The 18,689-nt window shown below is 45.2% G+C and overlaps 1 protein-coding gene across 2 annotated transcripts; it reads right to left on the reverse strand.

The window, feature by feature from the left end:
* Positions 1–492: 492 nt before the first annotated feature.
* On the reverse strand, positions 493–18,223 carry Med17 (mediator complex subunit 17). Of its 2 annotated transcripts, none has more exons than XM_021171711.3 (12): positions 17,856–18,223; positions 15,782–15,948; positions 13,859–14,078; positions 13,057–13,193; positions 12,894–12,978; positions 11,096–11,248; positions 10,038–10,132; positions 8,923–9,107; positions 6,022–6,159; positions 3,963–4,080; positions 2,199–2,358; positions 493–1,068 (listed from the first exon to the last, which is right to left on the reverse strand). In XM_021171711.3, exons 1-12 carry the CDS (start codon positions 18,097–18,099, stop codon positions 857–859), a joined length of 1,914 nt encoding a protein of 637 aa, XP_021027370.1. In that variant the 5' UTR covers positions 18,100–18,223; the 3' UTR covers positions 493–856. The 2 variants fall into 2 exon arrangements, with proteins under 2 accessions (XP_021027370.1, XP_021027369.1); XM_021171710.3 differs by having other exon boundaries at positions 10,038–10,168.
* Between the last annotated feature and the right edge of the window lie 466 nt (positions 18,224–18,689).

Here is an 18,689-nt window from a genome sequence, read left to right on the forward strand (position 1 = left end):
TCCTATATAGCCCCAAATAGCCTGGAACTCTTGCAGATCAGGCTGAACTTGAACTCTTGATCTTCCTGTCTTCAACCCTTAGTCCTAGGATTAGAGGCGTGAGTTGTCACACTTGGCACATCTCCTTTATATCTCAACTTGTCAAATTTCAAGTGGCATGCAGTCAGCCCTATGGACGTTTCTATACAGCCAAAGACAAACAGAGACTGTATCATGGTACGTTTTTTGGTTCCCTCTGCTTTTTGACCTGTTCATGAAGACCCAGGTGAGGAAGATGGCTACAGAGGCACTTCCCATCCCCAACACCCCAAAAGCCCCACGTACTAGGGAAGCCTACTGTGCGTGACCTTGGTGAACTTCAGCAACAGGGCCTAGTGTGCTCAGTGAATCTGTGTTCTAAGATGTTCTTGAGTGATTTTTAAAGAAACAGCAGGAGCAGCTGATTTGAGACACAGCTCATATGGGTTATGAGAAATTCACAAAATACTTGGAGATTTTTTAAACACAAAGTTTATGTTAACATTAAAGATGGAATTTTAAAAAAAGCAAATTCAAGCCCTTAAGTTAGTAATATTTTCAGGTTAGCTGTATAAAAAATGTACTATTTTACATCTCCTCATACCGCATACTCTAACTGTACATACATTTTTCATTCCAAAGTACTCGTCACTTATAAAGTGAGAGAATTCAAGCTGCAAAGTAAACATAACTTTTAAACAGGGCTCCCGTGAAAGACTGGAGCACCAGTGCACACGAGTCTGCGCTCGGTACTTATATGGAAGACATCTCTCCCTTGTGCTTATAACTGATCTGCAAACACCCAAGTCAGGATTTCTGGAACTTGTTCTGGAGAAAATCACAGCAGACAGGGGCTCAGGGCAGACATAAGCAGCTCCATTTTATAAACGAAGTTTCGGCCTTCCATCTTGTTCCATTGGACCTCCTTGAATGGTCCTCGGAGATGACTCCACTTGCTGTCTTGTAAAACATCACTCTTGGGAAGGTCTTTGCACTGGTTACGGGGAAACTGAACCATAATCTTGCTGCCACTCTCAGGTCCGTTACGAACTATGGAGGAAACCAACATCAGTGCGTTCACTTTGCAGTTTAGAAAGTTACGGGACATCTGCCCAAGAGCTGAGATGACCTCATAACAAGCATTTCAAGAGCAGGCCATGAGGTCCACACCCTAACCCCGCACCTGGGAGTTCAAGGCTGCTTCTGACTACATAGTAACATCAACGGCAGTGTTTTAGTTCCAAAATACTAAATTTATTTATTACTTTATGCAGATATATGTGTCTATGTGTGCGTATGTATGCACGCGTGAAAGTCAGAAGACAACTGACAGAAGTTCTGTCTGACAACCATGTGGGGCTTGGGATCAAACTCAGGTCATTAGGCTTGGTGGCAGGGGCTTTTTCATGCTAAAACATCTTGTCAGACCTCCAAATGCTAAAGTTTTGCACATACCCACACTTTAAGACGATCTAAGTATCTTTAAACTATGATTTGCCCTATAAAAATTAGGCCACACGTGCCAAATGTGGTAAGCTATGCCTGCAAGACAGATCCTAAGAAGCCGAGACAGGCCTGAAGCGGCGAACACAAAGCGAGTTCAACACTCTGAGCTGCTTGCTGAACATAGCCTGTGCTACATAGGTTGAAGGCAGCTAAACTGCAAACATGACCTGGTCTCACCCAGAAAGAAAATAATAAGCAAAAGAAAGAAGCCTTGGTTTTGATGAAGTTTTAACTGATGCAGGTAAAATTTAAAAGTATGGCTTTTTTTTCTTCTTCTTTTTTTTTTTTTTCTTTCGAGACAGGGTTTCTGTGTGTAGCCCTGGCTGTCCTGAAACTCACTCTGTAGACCAGGCTGGCCTCGAACTCAGAAATCCACCCGCCTCTGCCTCCAAAATGCTGGAATTAAAGGCGTGCGCCACCACGCCCAGCTAAAAGATGGCTTTTTTAACTTTGCAATATTCTTAGTTATAGGAACAGAATGTTTGCTTACTAAGTTCTCACACGCTCTTCCCTCTCTCCCTGCCCCTCCCCACTTATACACACAAATATACAAATACATACAACAGCAGTGTAAGCATGTTAACTCATTATAGAGATAAATGCCTCCTACACACATTTAGTTATATTAAAGGAGAATGCTAAGTGTTGCCTCCTATCGAAGCAGTGCAAAGTACCTGAAATAGCATAGTCTCCACTTGGCGAGGCCACTGTGATGGCGGAAGCATTGCCAATGCTCTCTATGGGCCCAAGTCCCACATGATTACTGAAGCTGAGGACCTGCCAGCCCATAACCTTGGCAAGCTGCTGAACCGCATGCACCTGGTGCTGTGACATCTGTGAATGAGAAGATGGGACTGAATCGTGGGCACACTCTAGTGAGCTGATGTAACTGTAGTTTGCTGGGGTTCTCAACCTCTGGCCCAGGTCTGAGAAATTCTGTGTGACGTGACTACTGGAGAGGAGGGTAGACCCCACCTTCCACTGCAGAAGCTGTGGCTGCCTGGTGCTGTCTGTGTCTACCCACAGCTTGAGTGCACACTCAGGCTCTAAGCCTGCCTGCTGCAGTTTCCTGTCTGGATCAATGGATGAGAAGTAACACCAGAAGCTGCAGTGCTCCAAGCATCCTCCATTTGCCCTTCAAACACAGTCTTACCCTATTCTCTGCTGGGGAGACTTCACATCAGCTTACTATGGTCACTGGCTGCGGGTAATGGAGCTATCAAAGCTTGGGGCTACCCAGTGCAGCCAGCATAGTAGTAAGGAACACAGCGGGTCAGGTCTTATCCTCCTGGTCCTTGTTCCTATAGGCTGGCTAGGTTAGCTGGAGCTTATGACAAAAACCTGTAGTGTGAGGCTTGTTCTATACTACAACCCTCAAGGCCAGAGGACCTCAGGCTATCACTAAATGACTGCTGGGTCTCCCACACCCACATGGTCAGCTGATCCTTACTTAGTAAACAGCATCCTGCTTGGTCTTCATTTTCACCCTGGTGGAATCAACTTTGCCACCAGCAGTAAAGGCAGCATCGCCAGGGCAGCAATATCACCACTACCTGCTTCTCTGGTCCCTCTCCACTTGCAGACCTTGGTCTCTAGTCATGCCATTCTCTCGGGGACACTCCAACACATCTGTGTGTACACTTCAGCTAACCAAACCCACTTAGTATGAGACTGATGGGGGCTGAGTCAGCTGCGTCCCTCATAGATGCACCTGATTACCTGGCATCAAAGAGGCAGATCCTCTGAGAGAACTGTACCTGGAGGAAAGTATTAGCATACTCTTTCTTAATTTCTGTGAATAAAATGTACATTAGCAGAAAACCCCTCCCTTTTCTGCCATAGTTCATCACTTTACTAGCTAATCACAATTCTAAGGTGGCAAACTACTGCTCTTCTTGTACTCCAGTGTCACCAAACAAGTCTGTGGAACAGGGATTAGAAGCCAGCATTTTCCAGTGTCCTTTCACAGGAGCAAGCCTTTTTAAAGCCAAAGACTAAAAACCACTTGCTATGTATAATGGCTGTGGGTGTATATAGGATTATGGCTGCTCTAGTTTGTCTTCTCCCTGCTGTCCTTGGGCTAATACCTCCCCCTTCCTGGAGAGGGTCTATACCCCAACAATTGTGCAAGTAAAACCAGGACAGATTATGAACCAATGTCACTTCCAGTGTGTACTGGAAGTAAGTGACAGGGCAGGAAAAACATGGTCTCTCCTTCTGTAACTATTACAGCTCCTGCTTGCTCAGACTGTTCCTTAAGCAATTAATGAAATTAGGAACTTCAGGCCTGAGGTGCACACCTGAAATCCCAGTAACCAGGATGCAGAAGCAGGAGGACTACTAGGCTACACAATTCATTCCAGGACAGGCTGAGCTACACTGAGACTTATCTCAAAGACATAAACAAAACTCCAACCAAAGCACAGTGTTCAACTTACCTGAGACAGAAGGAAGTCCTGTAGCTCCTGCTCCTGATGAGACAACATGATTACCCGTCCATCTCTGTGCACAACACGGACCTGCTCAACACCAATGTTTAACTGCAGCTGGATGGACCTGCAGACACACACTCTACTTGGTACAATCTCAAGGAACTTTACATCATGTTAACAGCATGCACAAAGATGCAACAGCTGTGACAACCTAAACCAACTTTTTTATGTTACAGGTGAGGGTGGACTCTTAGCGTCCACCAAATGAAATCTAAGGCAGACTTCCTTAGATTACACCAAGCATGTGTTCCACAGCAGGCCAGTCAGGTGACTGTCCTCCCTTGGAGTTGTCATAGCAGGACATGCACACAGCAGCATCCCCCAAGTCCCAAGTGGCAAGATATGTGGGCCTGGCCCTGATTGAAAACGTAGGTAAGGCCTCTTACATCCAATAACCCTGAGAACCTGAGTTCAATCCCAGGGACCTGCACTGTGGAAGGAGAGAGCCAGCTTCCACACTGTCCTCCATGGTATGCATGCACACCAACCTCCAGATAAGGAAATACATGCAAAACACACACGCTCAGTTCCTGTCCATCACATACTTTTACTTCCCGCATCTGATCTTATGTTCATTTCCTCACTAAAACTGCACACTGAAAATCAGTACTGCACACAGCCTCTTCTCCTCCTCCTTCATAAGGGAGTGACTTTATGTCACAGTGCTTTGTTCACGGTGGCCATTTGCTCTGACTTAAATAAAGCATCTAAGCACTCGCAGAGCCTGGAGAGGCAGGGCTAGGACTCTCAGACCAACAGGGGCAGCTGTGCCTTTTTACTGCAGTATTTGTCTGTCTGTTTTGCTTTTTGCCTTTTGTTTTTCAAGACAGGGTTCCTCTCAGCCAGGGTCTCAGCCAGGATAGCCCTGGCTGTCCTGGAACTCACAAATCCGCCTGCCTCTGCCTCCCAGATGCTGGGATTACAGGCATATGCCACCACGCCTGACTTTTACTGCAGTTTTAAAAGACGGATCTTGTTTTGTAAAGCCCAGTCTGGCCTTGACCTCAGTGTGCTCTTCCTGCCTCCACCTCCTAAACTCTGAGATTAGTGGTGTGTCCTAGCACACCGAGCTGTATTATAAAATGCCAAGCAAGCATTCTGAGCCATATACCTTGCCCAAGCATCTGACTAAGAATGCTGGGACAAAAAACCGGAAAGTGGTGGCGCACGCCTGTAATCCCAGCACTTGGGAGGCAGAGGCAGGCGGATTTCTGAGTTCAAGGCCAGCCTGGTCTACAGAGTGAGTTCCAGGACAGCCAGGGCTATACAGAGAAACCCTGACTGAAAAAAAACAAACAAACAAAAAGAATGCTGGGACAAGAGCGATGCTGCTTTCCACAGACACACAATAGTCAACCTGGTTTCGAGGCACAATCATCAACTAATGGATCAGAACCAAGGACAACACCAGGTCAGGAGAGAACTATGAACTCAGACTATGCTCAGCACACTAGGCTGGGTACAGGCGTGGATGGTCCTCACTCCTGACACAACAGACTTGCACAGCCTCTAGGCAGGAACTGACTCAAGCCTGGAGAGTATCTTAGCAAGTGAGGTAGCTTTCTGCTCAATGTGGGGATCCTAGGCATGCTCGACTCAACACAGGCTGCCATGTGGCCAAGGATAGCTGTGAATATAGCCTAAAACAAAACTGTAAACACGAGATTTTATGTGGCTTTTAGAAGATTTGTGCATGTATGCCACGTATGTGCAGGTGCTTTTGGAGGTCAGAAGAGAATCTAAGATTCCCTGGAGCTGGAGTTACAGGCAGCTGTGAGCCACCTGATTTGGTTGCTAGGAAACGGTCCGCTGGAAGAAAACTTCAAACCACTTAGCCATCCCTCAGCCCCTTACCACTTGTGTTTGCAAACACGTTATAGGTGATATAATTTATAGAAACCCGTGGCCCACAACAATAAAATCAAACCCAGAGGCTTAGAGAATCCCTTGAAGGATACACACAGCTCCTTAGCAAGCTGTCTGCGGACTTACTGGGGACACTTACTTGCAGATCTGTTCATAACCCTGAGATGTGATCAAAACTTTTACACTAGACTCATACACATCATTGATGTTTGACCAGTGGGCCTGGATCTGGGGGTCCTCAATGCGACTTGCCAAGCTGTCAATGGTTGCAGCAGTCCTTTAAAAGAAAATTTTAAAATCATCATATAAGATGAAAGGATTTAAATTATGTATCAATTTTACAAAAATTTGAAAATTTTCTAATTTTGCCTACTTTCCAACCATATCACCATTTGAAAGGCGAAGGTTCTAGAGGTGAGTTGGTTCTGGGAGCCCTTGCACACCCACTGCTGTGCCGGTCATAGCTTTACATCACAACACACACTCAAACCACCTCATTTATCTTGTCCTGCTCATGAAAGCTTATTGCACACAGGTAAGGTACTTCCCAGGGACTAATCTGATATGCACCCAGATATTAGTGATCCTCAGTAACAAAGGACTGGGAACATATACTGGAATAAATCATAATTAAGGCAAACTAGAGACTTGGGTACAATCCACCAAACATCACCCATCAAGAAAGTCCGCAATGCTCGATATACACATAAGCGTCTAAAACCGTGCATGTAGTCATGAACATTATTATCTATTCTCCCTAAGGGCTCTGTGTGTTTGGCAGGCAATGGCTTTTATATTTTGGTTGGGTTTATTTATTTTGCTTTGAAGCAATCTATTCCCAGCTTGGCCTGGAACTAACGGTCTACATAGCAAGTTCCAGGAGAGCCAGGACTACTAGAAAGACCCGGACTTAAAAAACAAAACAATAACAACAACAAAAAAACCCAAAAAACAAAACTTCACGATCCTCAGGTGTGGCAGCACACACACAAAGTGTCTCCTCACTATACATTTCACACACAAGTCCATTATTTCTATAAATGGGTGCGGGGGGGGGGGTGTTACTACATTTTAAAGCTTTTCTATTTTTGAGATTTACTTTTAAGATCAGTAATGGTAAAGACACTTCTATGTCCTATACTTCTCACATATCTCCAAGAATTTGACTTGACAGTCAATGAGAACTTTGAAGGTAACAATAGATTCCCATTAACAGGGTTTATCACTGACGCCCATAAGGAAAGCAGAACCTCACCAATACAATACTGCAGTATTTCTAAGATACATCTGCACAAGTGACTTACTGTATCCCATACACCCACAGTGGGGCAGGAAGAACTGGAGGGCTGCCGACATTAAACTCAAACCCATCTCCCACACTAGCTCTCCCTTTCTTCCACTGCATCCCAGTGCTCTAAAACACCTCCCTAATTTACTTTCCTAAAAGCTGAAGGAGCCAAGTTTCTATTCCTGTGGGGACAGTAAGCCATAAACCATTGTAAAGCTACCTCTATAAGACAGGCCCTTGTCTCTTTCCTGAAAGGTCAAATAGGGCAGATCAGGAACCTAGCTGGCAGATTACTCCTGGGAAGGCAGGTTTACCTTAAAATATAGTGTGCGATCCCAGAATTTCTTCGCCCTGGTGTAGTCCCCAGGAGCTGCTACAAAATCTGAGGTTCAGCTAGGTCTACCTGTCTTTTTCAGGCCCGACCCAGGAGATGTAACCATTTCTTTTTCTTCCGCCTCCCCTCCCCCTCCAGGGTGCTGGCACGAGCCTTGGTGTACTTTTAGCTTCCTAACAAGTATTCTGGGCTTCTTTGCTCCATTGCTAAAGCCCTGAAATCTCACTGCCTAAACTCAAGCTAAACAACTGTGTTCCCTCCATTTTCTCTCTTTCCTTCTTCCTTCCAGGAAGTGGGAGACTCATGGCTTGCCTGCCCTGAGTTTTCCCTTTTAAACTCTACTAAACTGTTTAAATCTTAAGAGGGGACCCGATTTCTATGTACCACACTAGATGGCTCTGCTGGGACCCCCTCAAGATTTCTGGTAATACTTTCATGCTGTTTAATATTTTTTAATTATTTATTTACTTACTTATTCTATGTGTACTGGTGTTTTGTCTGCATGTATGTCTGATTCTCTGGAACTGGAATTACAAGATAGTTGTGGACTGTCGTGTTGGTACTGGGAATTGAACCCAGGTGTTCTTAATCACTGAGCCATCTCTCCAGTCCTCCTGTTATTTAATATTTTAATCAGCAGAGAAAATAAACCTATTCTGGCACCTCTAGATAGCATCAGCATGGCAAGTGGTAAGAAGTCACTGAAAACAAGATTTCCACGAGCAGTATCTACCTGCTAAATGACTACAGAACTTTCATGGCCAGATTACCAAGCAGAAACACTCCTCCTCACCAGTGTCAGTACTGAGGACAGATGCTAGCACAGCAAGATACACTGCCCTTATCATGCCAGCCACTCTTCAGTCTGCATGAGAAAGAGGCAGCAAGGGTGGGGCAGCAGCACACACCTTTATTAGCAAAGGCAGGTAGAAACAAGGTATCCCCCAGTTCAAGGCCAGGTGTACTCAAAAGACTCACACTTTTGGGCTAACACAGCCTTGGGCTGTTAGCTTTAGCTGAGCAAACTAATTAAATTATCTAAGCCTCAACCAGATCACCAGTAAGAAAGAAAATAAAGGCTTTAATGTTATTAAACATTACATTAATGTCCAGTTGAGGGGTGGAGGGATGGGCTGCCAAACAAAACACAAAGCACAGAGGAGAAAAGTCATTTTCCTGGCTATATTGGTCCTTGGTAATGTTAAAAGCAGAGCAATTCAGCTAGACAGCAGGATCTGCACCCGCCAACACCCCTCCCCCGACCCCCCCCCCCCCCAGTCCTCAACTGGACAAGACCCAGTCTGTCACCAAAATTTTTCTCTTAACCACTTTCTGCTAACATGTACCCAAAATTAACATAAAGAGGACAGAAAAGGGATTCAGTTTTACAGAAACACAGTAACTTTCGTCATCCTTACCTGCTCCTTAGAAAAATATGCTTTGCCTGTTTAATTATTTTTTCTAGGAGTCCTTCTGTGGACTGTATTGAATTAATTTCATTTTTATCAAAAGCTTGAGGACCTGAGAGTCTCATCCTCTTATGGCCAAAGGGAGCACTTGCTGGGTGTGGCATCACAATGGAACTCAAGGTCTGTTTATGAAACTGACAAAGAAGAAAAAAAAAAACAAGAAAGAAAACCAAAGAAGCCACTTTTAATAACCAACATCCATGAAATAAACATGACAAAAATGTTTAATCAAAGCTTGGTTCCAATTACTTCTGGAAATAACTAAAGTAATTAGTACAAAGTAATCTTGTCAGATGCAATAGCAATGCCGTTAGTTTTAGTACTCAGGGGGCAAACACCAGCCTGGTGTACATAGGTGTTGCACGTCGGCCAGGGCTAGTGAGATCCTGTCCCCAGATCATCACCACAACCTCCTTGATGCAGAGATAAACGCACTGAGTGACCATGTGCCTGATTCAAGTCTATAAGGAGGTTGGCTCCTTTCAACTACAATTTTTATTTTGAAAGTTTAAATTACCAAGCCTTCTTCATTACGTCTCACCTCATCTCACCGTCAGAGTTAATCAACTGTCCTAGACTGCCTGGCAGAACCCCAAGGAACATGTAATAGTGGCACTGAACTGAGAGCCTCACCCAGGCCAAGCAAGTGTTCAACCCTGAGGGAAATCCTCCGTCTAAAAAACCTAAAACACTGACTTTTATACCATTACGATCAACTGACTCCATCTTGGGAATTGGGGGCTAGGAGAGGGGTGATGGGAGGCTGGAACAAATACTTCTATGGAGTCTCAAAACACGATGCTGGACAGCTCAGGCCTCTCCACCAGAGCTGCCGCTCTCTCAACAGTGGCATGTGCTTCCATGGTAACTGCAGAACTTGCTGTGTATCCCTAGTGCTACAGGATATTCTGGGAGCAAAGACCATGCACTGATTAGGTCTGGCACACAGCAGGCTCTTTCAAACCAGGCGGGGGTCACCACTGCTGTACATTCCTCAGCCTCAGTGGAAGGTCTGCTCACTGCTCGGCTGTGCGCACACTGCAGAGCCTCACTGGGGTTGGTACCTCTCTGATCAGCAGGTGCAAGTTGTGCTCCAGGACGTAGAGGTGATCCTCCTGCCCAGGCTTCTCTGTGGCACACTTCTGCGACTTCTTATCATCTGAGGAGTGGCACAGAGAAATGGACAACTGCAAGCCTGTGTAGAGAGGCAGGACAGACGCAGGTAACTCAAGAACTGGGCACTAAGAGCATGCTCACAAGGGACAACCACAGTGCATTCTCACGAATCTGAAGTAGACCATCAGGCCTCATGTGAACACCTCTACTCCAATGACCTCCTTTCCTTAACATAATCAATTCTCACAGGCTTGAACAATGGCAATATTCCACAGACTACACTGTGGCTCTGATCCTGAGCTGTAACTGAAGAAGACTGGGGACAACACTCAATGCTTGGTTTTACAAACACAGAATCTTAAAAACAAGCTTTTCTAGTTATATATGAACAAGAAGTTAGGACCGCCGGGCGTGGTGGCGCACGCCTTTAATCCCAGCACTCGGAAGGCAGAGGCAGGCGGATTTCTGAGTTTGAGGCCAGCCTGGTCTACAAAGTGAGTTCCAGGACAGCCAGGGCTATACAGAGAAACCCTGTCTCGAAAAACCAAAAAAACCAAAAAAAAAAAAAAAAAAAAGTTAGGACCTAGTTTTGCCGGGCTCTCTTCCCTGCTTCTAAAACATAGGCAGAGCTGTTCAGGCCTAACCCTAAACAGCAAGTGTACAGCCACTGACAACTCATTTCTATGTTAAGCTTGATGGCTTCTGAACAAAAAGTTCATTTCTACAAATTAGGAACATCTATTTTTCTTTTTTAAATTGGTACCTCATTTAGAAAAGGCAAGTATCCTTGAAAGAAAGGCCACTGCCAAAGCACTGCTGCAGCACACTTTTTAACATGCGCCATGAAAGCCCAAGGTGCCACCCTCAGTTCACAGAGGAGTGGGCAGCAATGCCGGCTTTAGCTTCACTGGCTGCCCAGATGCCCAGCACAGCCTGAGTCCCTGAGGACCTCCTACAGCACATCCACACCATAAAGTCCCACTTGCAGGTTGCAGCAGGCTCTTACTTGGAAAGGGCTGAGAGATGATCTGGTTTTTCACCACAATGTGAGGGATCTGAGACTTAATTTGAACGGCTTCCCGGGAGAGCTGTGCAAAAATTTCCTTACAAAGAAGAACATTTTGTGCTGCTTCTAATTTTGTCTGCCAGTGTGGGGAACCTGAAAGACAGAAGGCATGTGTATAAAGCTATGTCCAGCCAGACCATGTGTACAGCTGCACGAACCATGACCTCACGTCATCATCACAGCTTCAGAGAGTACTGCTACAACCTCTGTTCAAACACAAAGTCTCTTTGGTCATTTTCCGCAGTCTCTCTCTTACCCTTCCCCTTTCCTACTCAAAGTCTTCTTCCAAACCCTCCTTCGTGCGTGTGAGTGTGCGTGTGTGTGTGCATGCGTGGCTATGTCAGAGTTTGTGGCTGCTCCCTTGAGCATGAGGTTATTTATAGGAAGATAGGCAGCTAAGCAGTGGCTGCACTGAACATGCTGAGCACTGGGAAGTCCAGGCAAAGGTAAACATGTGGCTTTGTCTTCCGAGGAAGCAGCTTACCCGTCCTCCTCCTGGACTGCTAGGAAACGATACGGTTTACAAGCTGGCGGTCCTGTGCTCCCTACAGACGCAGGCTCCACCCACGTACTCTAGAACCTGTTTGTTTATCCCAGGCCCTTTCCCCCTAAACCTGGAACGCTGCTTTTAAGTCCATTAAACATTAAACATATCCTTAGGAGCTGTCACCTGTGCTTTACAACAGCCTAAAAGTGACTTCTGTGTTACCTCAGGCCCAGGCCAATCCTGACACCTATAGATAGGCATTATGTTCACCCAAGTCAAGCTCCCTAGACCCTAAATCTTGGGCACTGTTTCTGAATCAATTGTACCCATCTGAATAGAAGAAGCCATATGTACTTTGTAAAGAATTTTAATGTAAACATGGCTTAAGTTTTGTTGTACACATGACACTGCGTTAATTATCATCAAAAACTTTTTTTCCAAAAGTGTGCTGTACTTAAATATGGTTAAAATAAGTTGCCTGGTGTCAGACTCTAGAAGTCTGAACCAGTAATGTCAAGCTGAACATTTGAGTTTCAGTTTTACCTCATTTGTATAATTTCAATGCTGGCTGTAATGCCTGCAGGGACTCCTGTCTGCCATCACCTTGCCTAGAAACCATTAACAGCCTGCAATCCCTCAGTAAGGGTGAGGCCTCATGAGCCCCTCAACCACCCCTAATGGAATGATGGGGCCCAGTCTAGTACAAGTCTGCAGCAGGTAACCACAGCCAGAGTGCATGAGGGCACGGTGTGCCATGCCCAGAGGACAGTGCTTCAGCACACCTCCCCAACCGCTATACTCTTGCTGTCTTCTATCCTGTGATATTCCGAGCCTTAGAGGATTTGAACATCTTCTACACAGAGACACCTAGTATACTTCAACCTACAAAAATGTATAGCTATTCACTAGTGCCTTATTTTTAATAAGATGTTTCCAGAAGCAAGAATGGCATTTCATGCCTATAATTCCAGCGTGAGGAGGCAGAAGGCTTATGAGTTTAAAGTCAAAGATTGTCTCAAAAAAACCAAACAGTGATGGCAGCTCTTTGAGAAATCCACATCCACGCTCTGGGGTATATTCTTTCTGAGTATCCTCCTTCTCTTAGCCCTCACCGCTAAGACATCTTCAATAACCACCAACTTCCTATTGTTTTCACATCAAAGGTGTGATGTGAAAGAGTGATTCCTCACTCTTTATGTTTGGCTTACTGTGTATGTGAGTGTAGAATGGAGTGTAGACACCATGACATACCTGGCTTGGATTTGGGCAAAGGTCTCTTAAAAAGGTTAACTGTGCCAAGATCACCAATGTCTGGAGCCTGTTTCTGAATAGAAACCTAGACAACATGAAAAACATTAGCAAAGTAGCTTCAGGGTAATTGCCAAGAAATAACTTAAAAAACTCTAATCAGTACCTTGATATATGCAGACCCCTCTAAATCACTAGGAATTTGGACATCTAGAGGACAGTAATCTTCTGGTATCTTCTTATCCAAGTCAATGTCTGTATTCTTTATCACTTCAAAGGTACCATGATGAGGAAAGAGAGAACCTAATTGGGTATTAAAGATTAAAATAATTAACATGACAAATTAATTTAACACAAATTATCAAATATAACACTTTATCTCCACACCACCAAAACATGAATTCTTCCCACTAGAAATGTGCATGCTAAGAGAAAGACACCTGGAGGCCAAGGAGGGAGGGTCAAGAGTTCAAGCCAACTTTGCCTACATGAGACCCTATCTTGAAAATCCCATGACAGACCAGTCTTACTGTAGTAGCTACATTTAAGAGAAAGTTCAAATTTCCATATTGACCATAGGGACCAATGACCCTATGACCAATCCAGGTTGGTCTCAAACTGTAGATTCACCTGTCTTCTACCTCTCTTCTACTTCCTTTTCTGGTTTGGCCATCTCTCACTGGGTTCTAAACCTTAAATACGCTGCCTTTGAACTTTCTCTTAAATGTAGCTACTACAGTAAGACTGGTCTGTCATGGGATTTTCAAGATAGGGTCTCATGTAGGCAAAGTTGGCCTTGAACTCTTGACCCTCCCACCTCAGTCTCCAAGTGTTAGGACTCCAGGCATGTGATGCCAAGTTCTGCCAAGAATGGTTTTGGCTTACAGATAAAGACATTAAATATCACTGTCCAACAGGGAGCTGAGAAATGATCCTGGCGGAGGCTAGGAGACAGCATCCATCTGTACCTGCACTTCTGTAGCTCAGGTCGCCCAGGATCTTGTCGCCCACCTTCCTCAGCTTCCAGTGCTGCCGGAGTCTCAGGAGCTCAGAATTGAAGTCCCGCTGGAGCTTGTTTTCCTGGTTCTCAGCCACTGACTTGGTCAGTCTTTCTGCCCCCTTCAGTAGGATTTGAGCTGCTCCAGCGAGGGACTTCTTCTTGGAGATCAGCTGCAGCGTTTGTGGACTCTACCAAAAGTAAGGTAGCAATGTTTTCCATAAAAATGAGTTCCAAAGTATTTTAGATACATTTAAAACTACATATTTTTTTCAAGCAAGTAATGTTTTATTTGGAAGAAAAGTTGTGATTGAACACACACACACACACACACACACGAAGGAAGAGGGATGACAGCTGGCAAGGGGTGTACCATGCAAGCATGAGGCCTGCTGAGTTCCATCCCCAGCACCCACATGCAAAACGCAGTACAGAATCCTGTTGCCTGGCGTCCCAGCCCCAGGGAAGGACAGCTCAGGAGGCTTGCTTGCCAGTCAATCTGGTCAACTAGTCAACTTTACCTTCAGAAAGAGAAACTGACTCAAAACTATAAACATTCAGAGAGAACTAAGAAAGCTATCTAAGGTAACCTCTGACCTCTACATCCTTCCATGCGCGCACGCAAACACACACAAATACATACACAAAAACATGGTGAATGAATGTAGAAGAAAAATGAGCAGGTGGTGAAGGAAAATACCAGACTTTGAAAAAAATTTCCCTTGCAAAACTTTTTTTAAACAACAAAGTAACCTGTTTCCTTTTTTTTTTTGATTGATTTATTTATTTATTATATGTAAGTACACTGTAGCTGTCTTCAGACACTCCAGAAGAGGGCGCCAGATCTCGTTACGGATGGTTGTGAGACACCATGTGGTTGCTGGGATTTGAACTCTGGACCTTTGGAAGAGCAGTCGGGTGCTCTTACCCACTGAGCCATCTCACCAGCCCCAAAGCAACCTGTTTCTTGGCGAGCTTACAAAATCACCTTAAGCCAAATCACCATAGTGCCCCAGAAACTAGAACTCAGCAATCTACCACCTGGGGCAAACTAGGCCGGGGCCCTGTCCTTACCATCCCAGCTCCTACCCTGTGCATGCCTTCCTGTGACACCCATACTTCACGTTAAATTCCAAACCCCTGCTTAGATACAGCCTATGCATAGAAACTAGCATCTACAGGGCACCACTCCACACTAAGCTTAGCACTGACCTAAGACCAAGTAGGTACCACACTGTGACTGGTGTCAGTCCACAGCGCTGCACTAACTACACTCACCGAGGGAAACTGTTGAGAAGTGATGCAGACTGTGTGTACAGCCACCAGTTTTGTGTTTTATTGAGTAGCTATACTCCCAAATGACAAGTGCAAAATTTCTGACAGTAGAGTGTGTCCAAAAACAAAGCAAACGTTTTTGCAGGAGTTAAGTCTCACAAAAAGGCCCCAACCATATTACTCTGAATTGCCCCCACCTCGCTTGACCTCACCGACTAGCTGAGGTACGAACTGGTCAGGCCTGGGTAGTACCTGGATGCAGAGAAGCCACACTCATTCTGTATCTACATAAGGAGCCTGATTCAAAGATAATCCTCATCTGTGAAGTGCTCTTTCCTAACACTAATGATACTTTATTACATGTACATGTGTGTCTGAGCATATGAAGGGGTCAGAGGAGTATCAGATCTCCTAGAGCTGGAGTTACAGGCAGGTTTAAGCTGCCTGATGTGGGTACTATGAATCAGCATCTGCAACAACAATGTGTTCTTAATCACTGGGCCATTGCTCTAGCTCGTGGATTTAATTTTTCAACAAAGTAAAAGGGAGCAAGATGCAGAGAACCAAATACTGGTCCTGGGACTTAAAGAAAAGATGTTCAGTTAAAGGGCACATGTACCTGTTTGGGAGGAAGCGCATCCTGAGAGACAGGGTCCAGAGTCATGAACTTTTTGTCCCTGACAATACTGAGGACATCATAGAGAACACACATCTCTGTAAGGGCACTTCGCAAATTGTTCCTCACAGAGTCCCAAGGCCACAAAGAAGGTTGGAATTTTACCAACCCTGAAAAACAGAAAAGAAAAACAGAAACACATGTGTACTGGTTACATTGAATACAAGACAGAAGAAGGCTCGTTTAGAGGTTTAAAAGCATGAAAAGGAGAAATGGGTTCTCTTCCAAATCTCATACCCTGTCTTCAACTGTTAACACTTAATACTCCTTTTATGGCAAAACAAATGCCAGTCTAATTTCCACAGGCCAAAGCTGTCATTATATCTCAAGTAGGTACTCGAATCTTTCTAAACCTAGGGCTTCATTCATCCCAGATAAGCACTAAACTATATCCCCATCCCCACAAAAGCCTTTAAAATAACCTGTTTCCTTCCAACATTTAGAACTTGAACTTCCAACATTCCTGAACTGTAAAACAACAGGCAAAGCCCCAAATGGCCTACAACACCAGCATTACTACTGGCTGCACGAATAGTCGTCGTCGTCCCCCCCCCACCCACCCCCCCGAGACAGGGTTTCTGGATTAAAGGCATGAGCCACCACTGCTTGGCTATACCTAATCAATTTTTTTTGTTTGTTTTGTTTTTGTTTTTTCGAGACAGGGTTTCTCTGTATAGCCCTGACTGTCCTGGAACTCACTTTGTAGACCAGGCTGGCCTCGAACTCAGAAATCCGCCTGCCTCTGCCTCCCAAGTGCTGGGATTAAAGGCTTGCGCCACCACAGCCCGGCTTCTTTTAATCAATTTTTAATACATGCTCACTCTACGGAGTTCATGATAAAGGATGAGGGAGTGAAAGTCAAAAGTTTTCTTTTAATCTTAGGCCTGACTCTCCTTCCTCCTGAGACATAACCATTATAAACAGTTGGGGTGAACCCTTTCAAAGCTTTTCCCAATAATTTAACACATGCTGTTACTTGCCTGTTACTTCAGTTGCTATGTCCTAGAGATATCTCAACCCAGCATACAGGAACTATTCACTCTTTCACACAGCACAAGATATTTGGAAGCCAGGAGGCATGCCATTTAAGCCTGTCCCTTACTAGGTCAAATGTTCCTAATGACATCAGTGCTGGATCTTAATACACACTTGTGCTCTATAGTTCTTTCATGGGGGATTTCATGGATCAAATGTGATACACATTTACAATTTTGCATTTAAAACTACTGAGCTGACCTGCCTTTCCAACACTGGATAATAACAATGTTGGGTTTGTCTGTTTAAGATTAAAAAAAAATTATTTATTTATTTAATGGATGTAAGTACACGGTCGCTGTCTTCAGACACACCAGAAAGAAGAGGGCATCGGATTCCATTACAGATGGTTGTGAACCACCATGTGGTTGCTGGAAATTGAACTCAGGACCTCTGGAAGAGCAATCAGTATTCTTAACTGCTGGGCCATCTCTTCAGTCCCAGATGTTTTAACTTTCTGTCAAATTTATGAAACCTACATTTAAATTTTTCTTTATTTATTGAGATGGTGTCTATTTGCTCATGTTTTTCATAAATCTGACTACCTCTGCCTGGCGAATTACCACACTAGACATGAACACCCCCAATTAAACCGATTCTGTCACATCACTAAATCAAGAACCGTGGTTTTAAATTTTGTTTCTTTGATAATAAGGAGAATCCAAAGTCTAGTCTGGTTGCTTCTCCAAATTCCCCCTCTTCAGTTTTGTTTTCTTGTAATTCATTCACCTCAAAGTTTTAGTGGTCATTTTAAGTATCACCTGTTTTAACCTAAAATCACCCCCAAAAGCTTTCAGCTGTTCTTTATTTAAAAAAAAAAAAAAAGGCGAATGCCTCTTCTCCTGGCCTGAACAGGACCCCGAGTCCCGACCAGGTCGGCCTTCCCACTGTTGTCAATACTTCTCAAGGCCACCCACCACAAAACACACTTCACCCTAGGAGAGACCCTGGGATAGAACCAGCAACGAGAGCGAAGCCTCACCCTCCTCGTCGTCCTGGTCCGCTCCCGCGCCCCCCCAGTCCGGCGCATCGCCGTCAGGCCCCGCCGCCTCCTCCTCCTCCGAGCCGGAGCCCTGGCTGAAGTCGATGCGCTGCGCCAGGCGCGCCAGGTTCTGGGACATAGACAGCGGCTGCAGGTACGTCTCGGTGCCATCAAGGCCCACCTCCTGCACCTGCTTCTCGCAGGCCGACTCGATGCTGATGCGCACGGCTCGCACGCCCGACATGCTGGCGGCGGCCTGTGGGCGACTCGCCGGAGACTCAGAGTCCAGCACCGACACGGAAGGCTGGACCAAGCTTCCCGCAAGCCCGACGCGGCGGCCGGGAGGAAGCAAACCACCCACTGCTGCCCCACAATCCTCCGCGCAGCGTCTCGCGGAACACTATGAGCAGGCGCGAAGGGCCAGCTGCCCGGACACTTCCTGTAGGTTGCACGTGAGAGCCAGGAACTTCCGGCTGACCGGGCTCAGCCACTGCAGTGCAAGTGGAGTGGGCTGGGTTTATGTAGATACGCTGGGCGTTGTAATTTGTTTGTTTGTTTAATTGGTTACTTGGTTTTTGAAATAGCTTTGTTGCTGGCCTGATTAATTTGTTGATTAATTATTGAGACACGCATCTTCTTTGTTTTTTTTTTAGATTTATATACTGTATACTGTAGCTGTCTTCAGACACTCCAGAAGAGGGCGCCAGATCTCATTACGGATGGTTGTGAGCCACCATGTGGTGGTTGTGAGCCACCATGTGGTTGCTGGGATTTGAACTCTGGACCTTCGGAAGAGCAGTCGGGTGCTCTAACCCACTGAGCCATCTCACCAGC

The sequence above is a fragment of the Mus caroli genome, unplaced genomic scaffold, assembly GCF_978045245.1.
Source record: "Mus caroli unplaced genomic scaffold, Mus_caroli_1 scaffold_11, whole genome shotgun sequence".
In the NCBI taxonomy this organism is placed as follows: domain Eukaryota; kingdom Metazoa; phylum Chordata; class Mammalia; order Rodentia; family Muridae; genus Mus; species Mus caroli.

Excerpts from the sequence above, each read along its gene's own strand:
- Med17 (XM_021171710.3), bottom strand. The coding sequence starts at position 18,099 with ATGTCGGGCGTGCGAGCCGTGCGCATCAGCATCGAGTCGGCCTGCGAG. Across the intron at positions 12,979-13,056 it reads AGGGGTCTGCATATATCAAG|GTTTCTATTCAGAAACAGGC; the intron begins GTACTGATTAGA and ends CATGTTGTCTAG. Across the intron at positions 9,108-10,037 it reads TGCACCTGCTGATCAGAGAG|TTTCATAAACAGACCTTGAG; the intron begins GTACCAACCCCA and ends CTTCTTTGTCAG.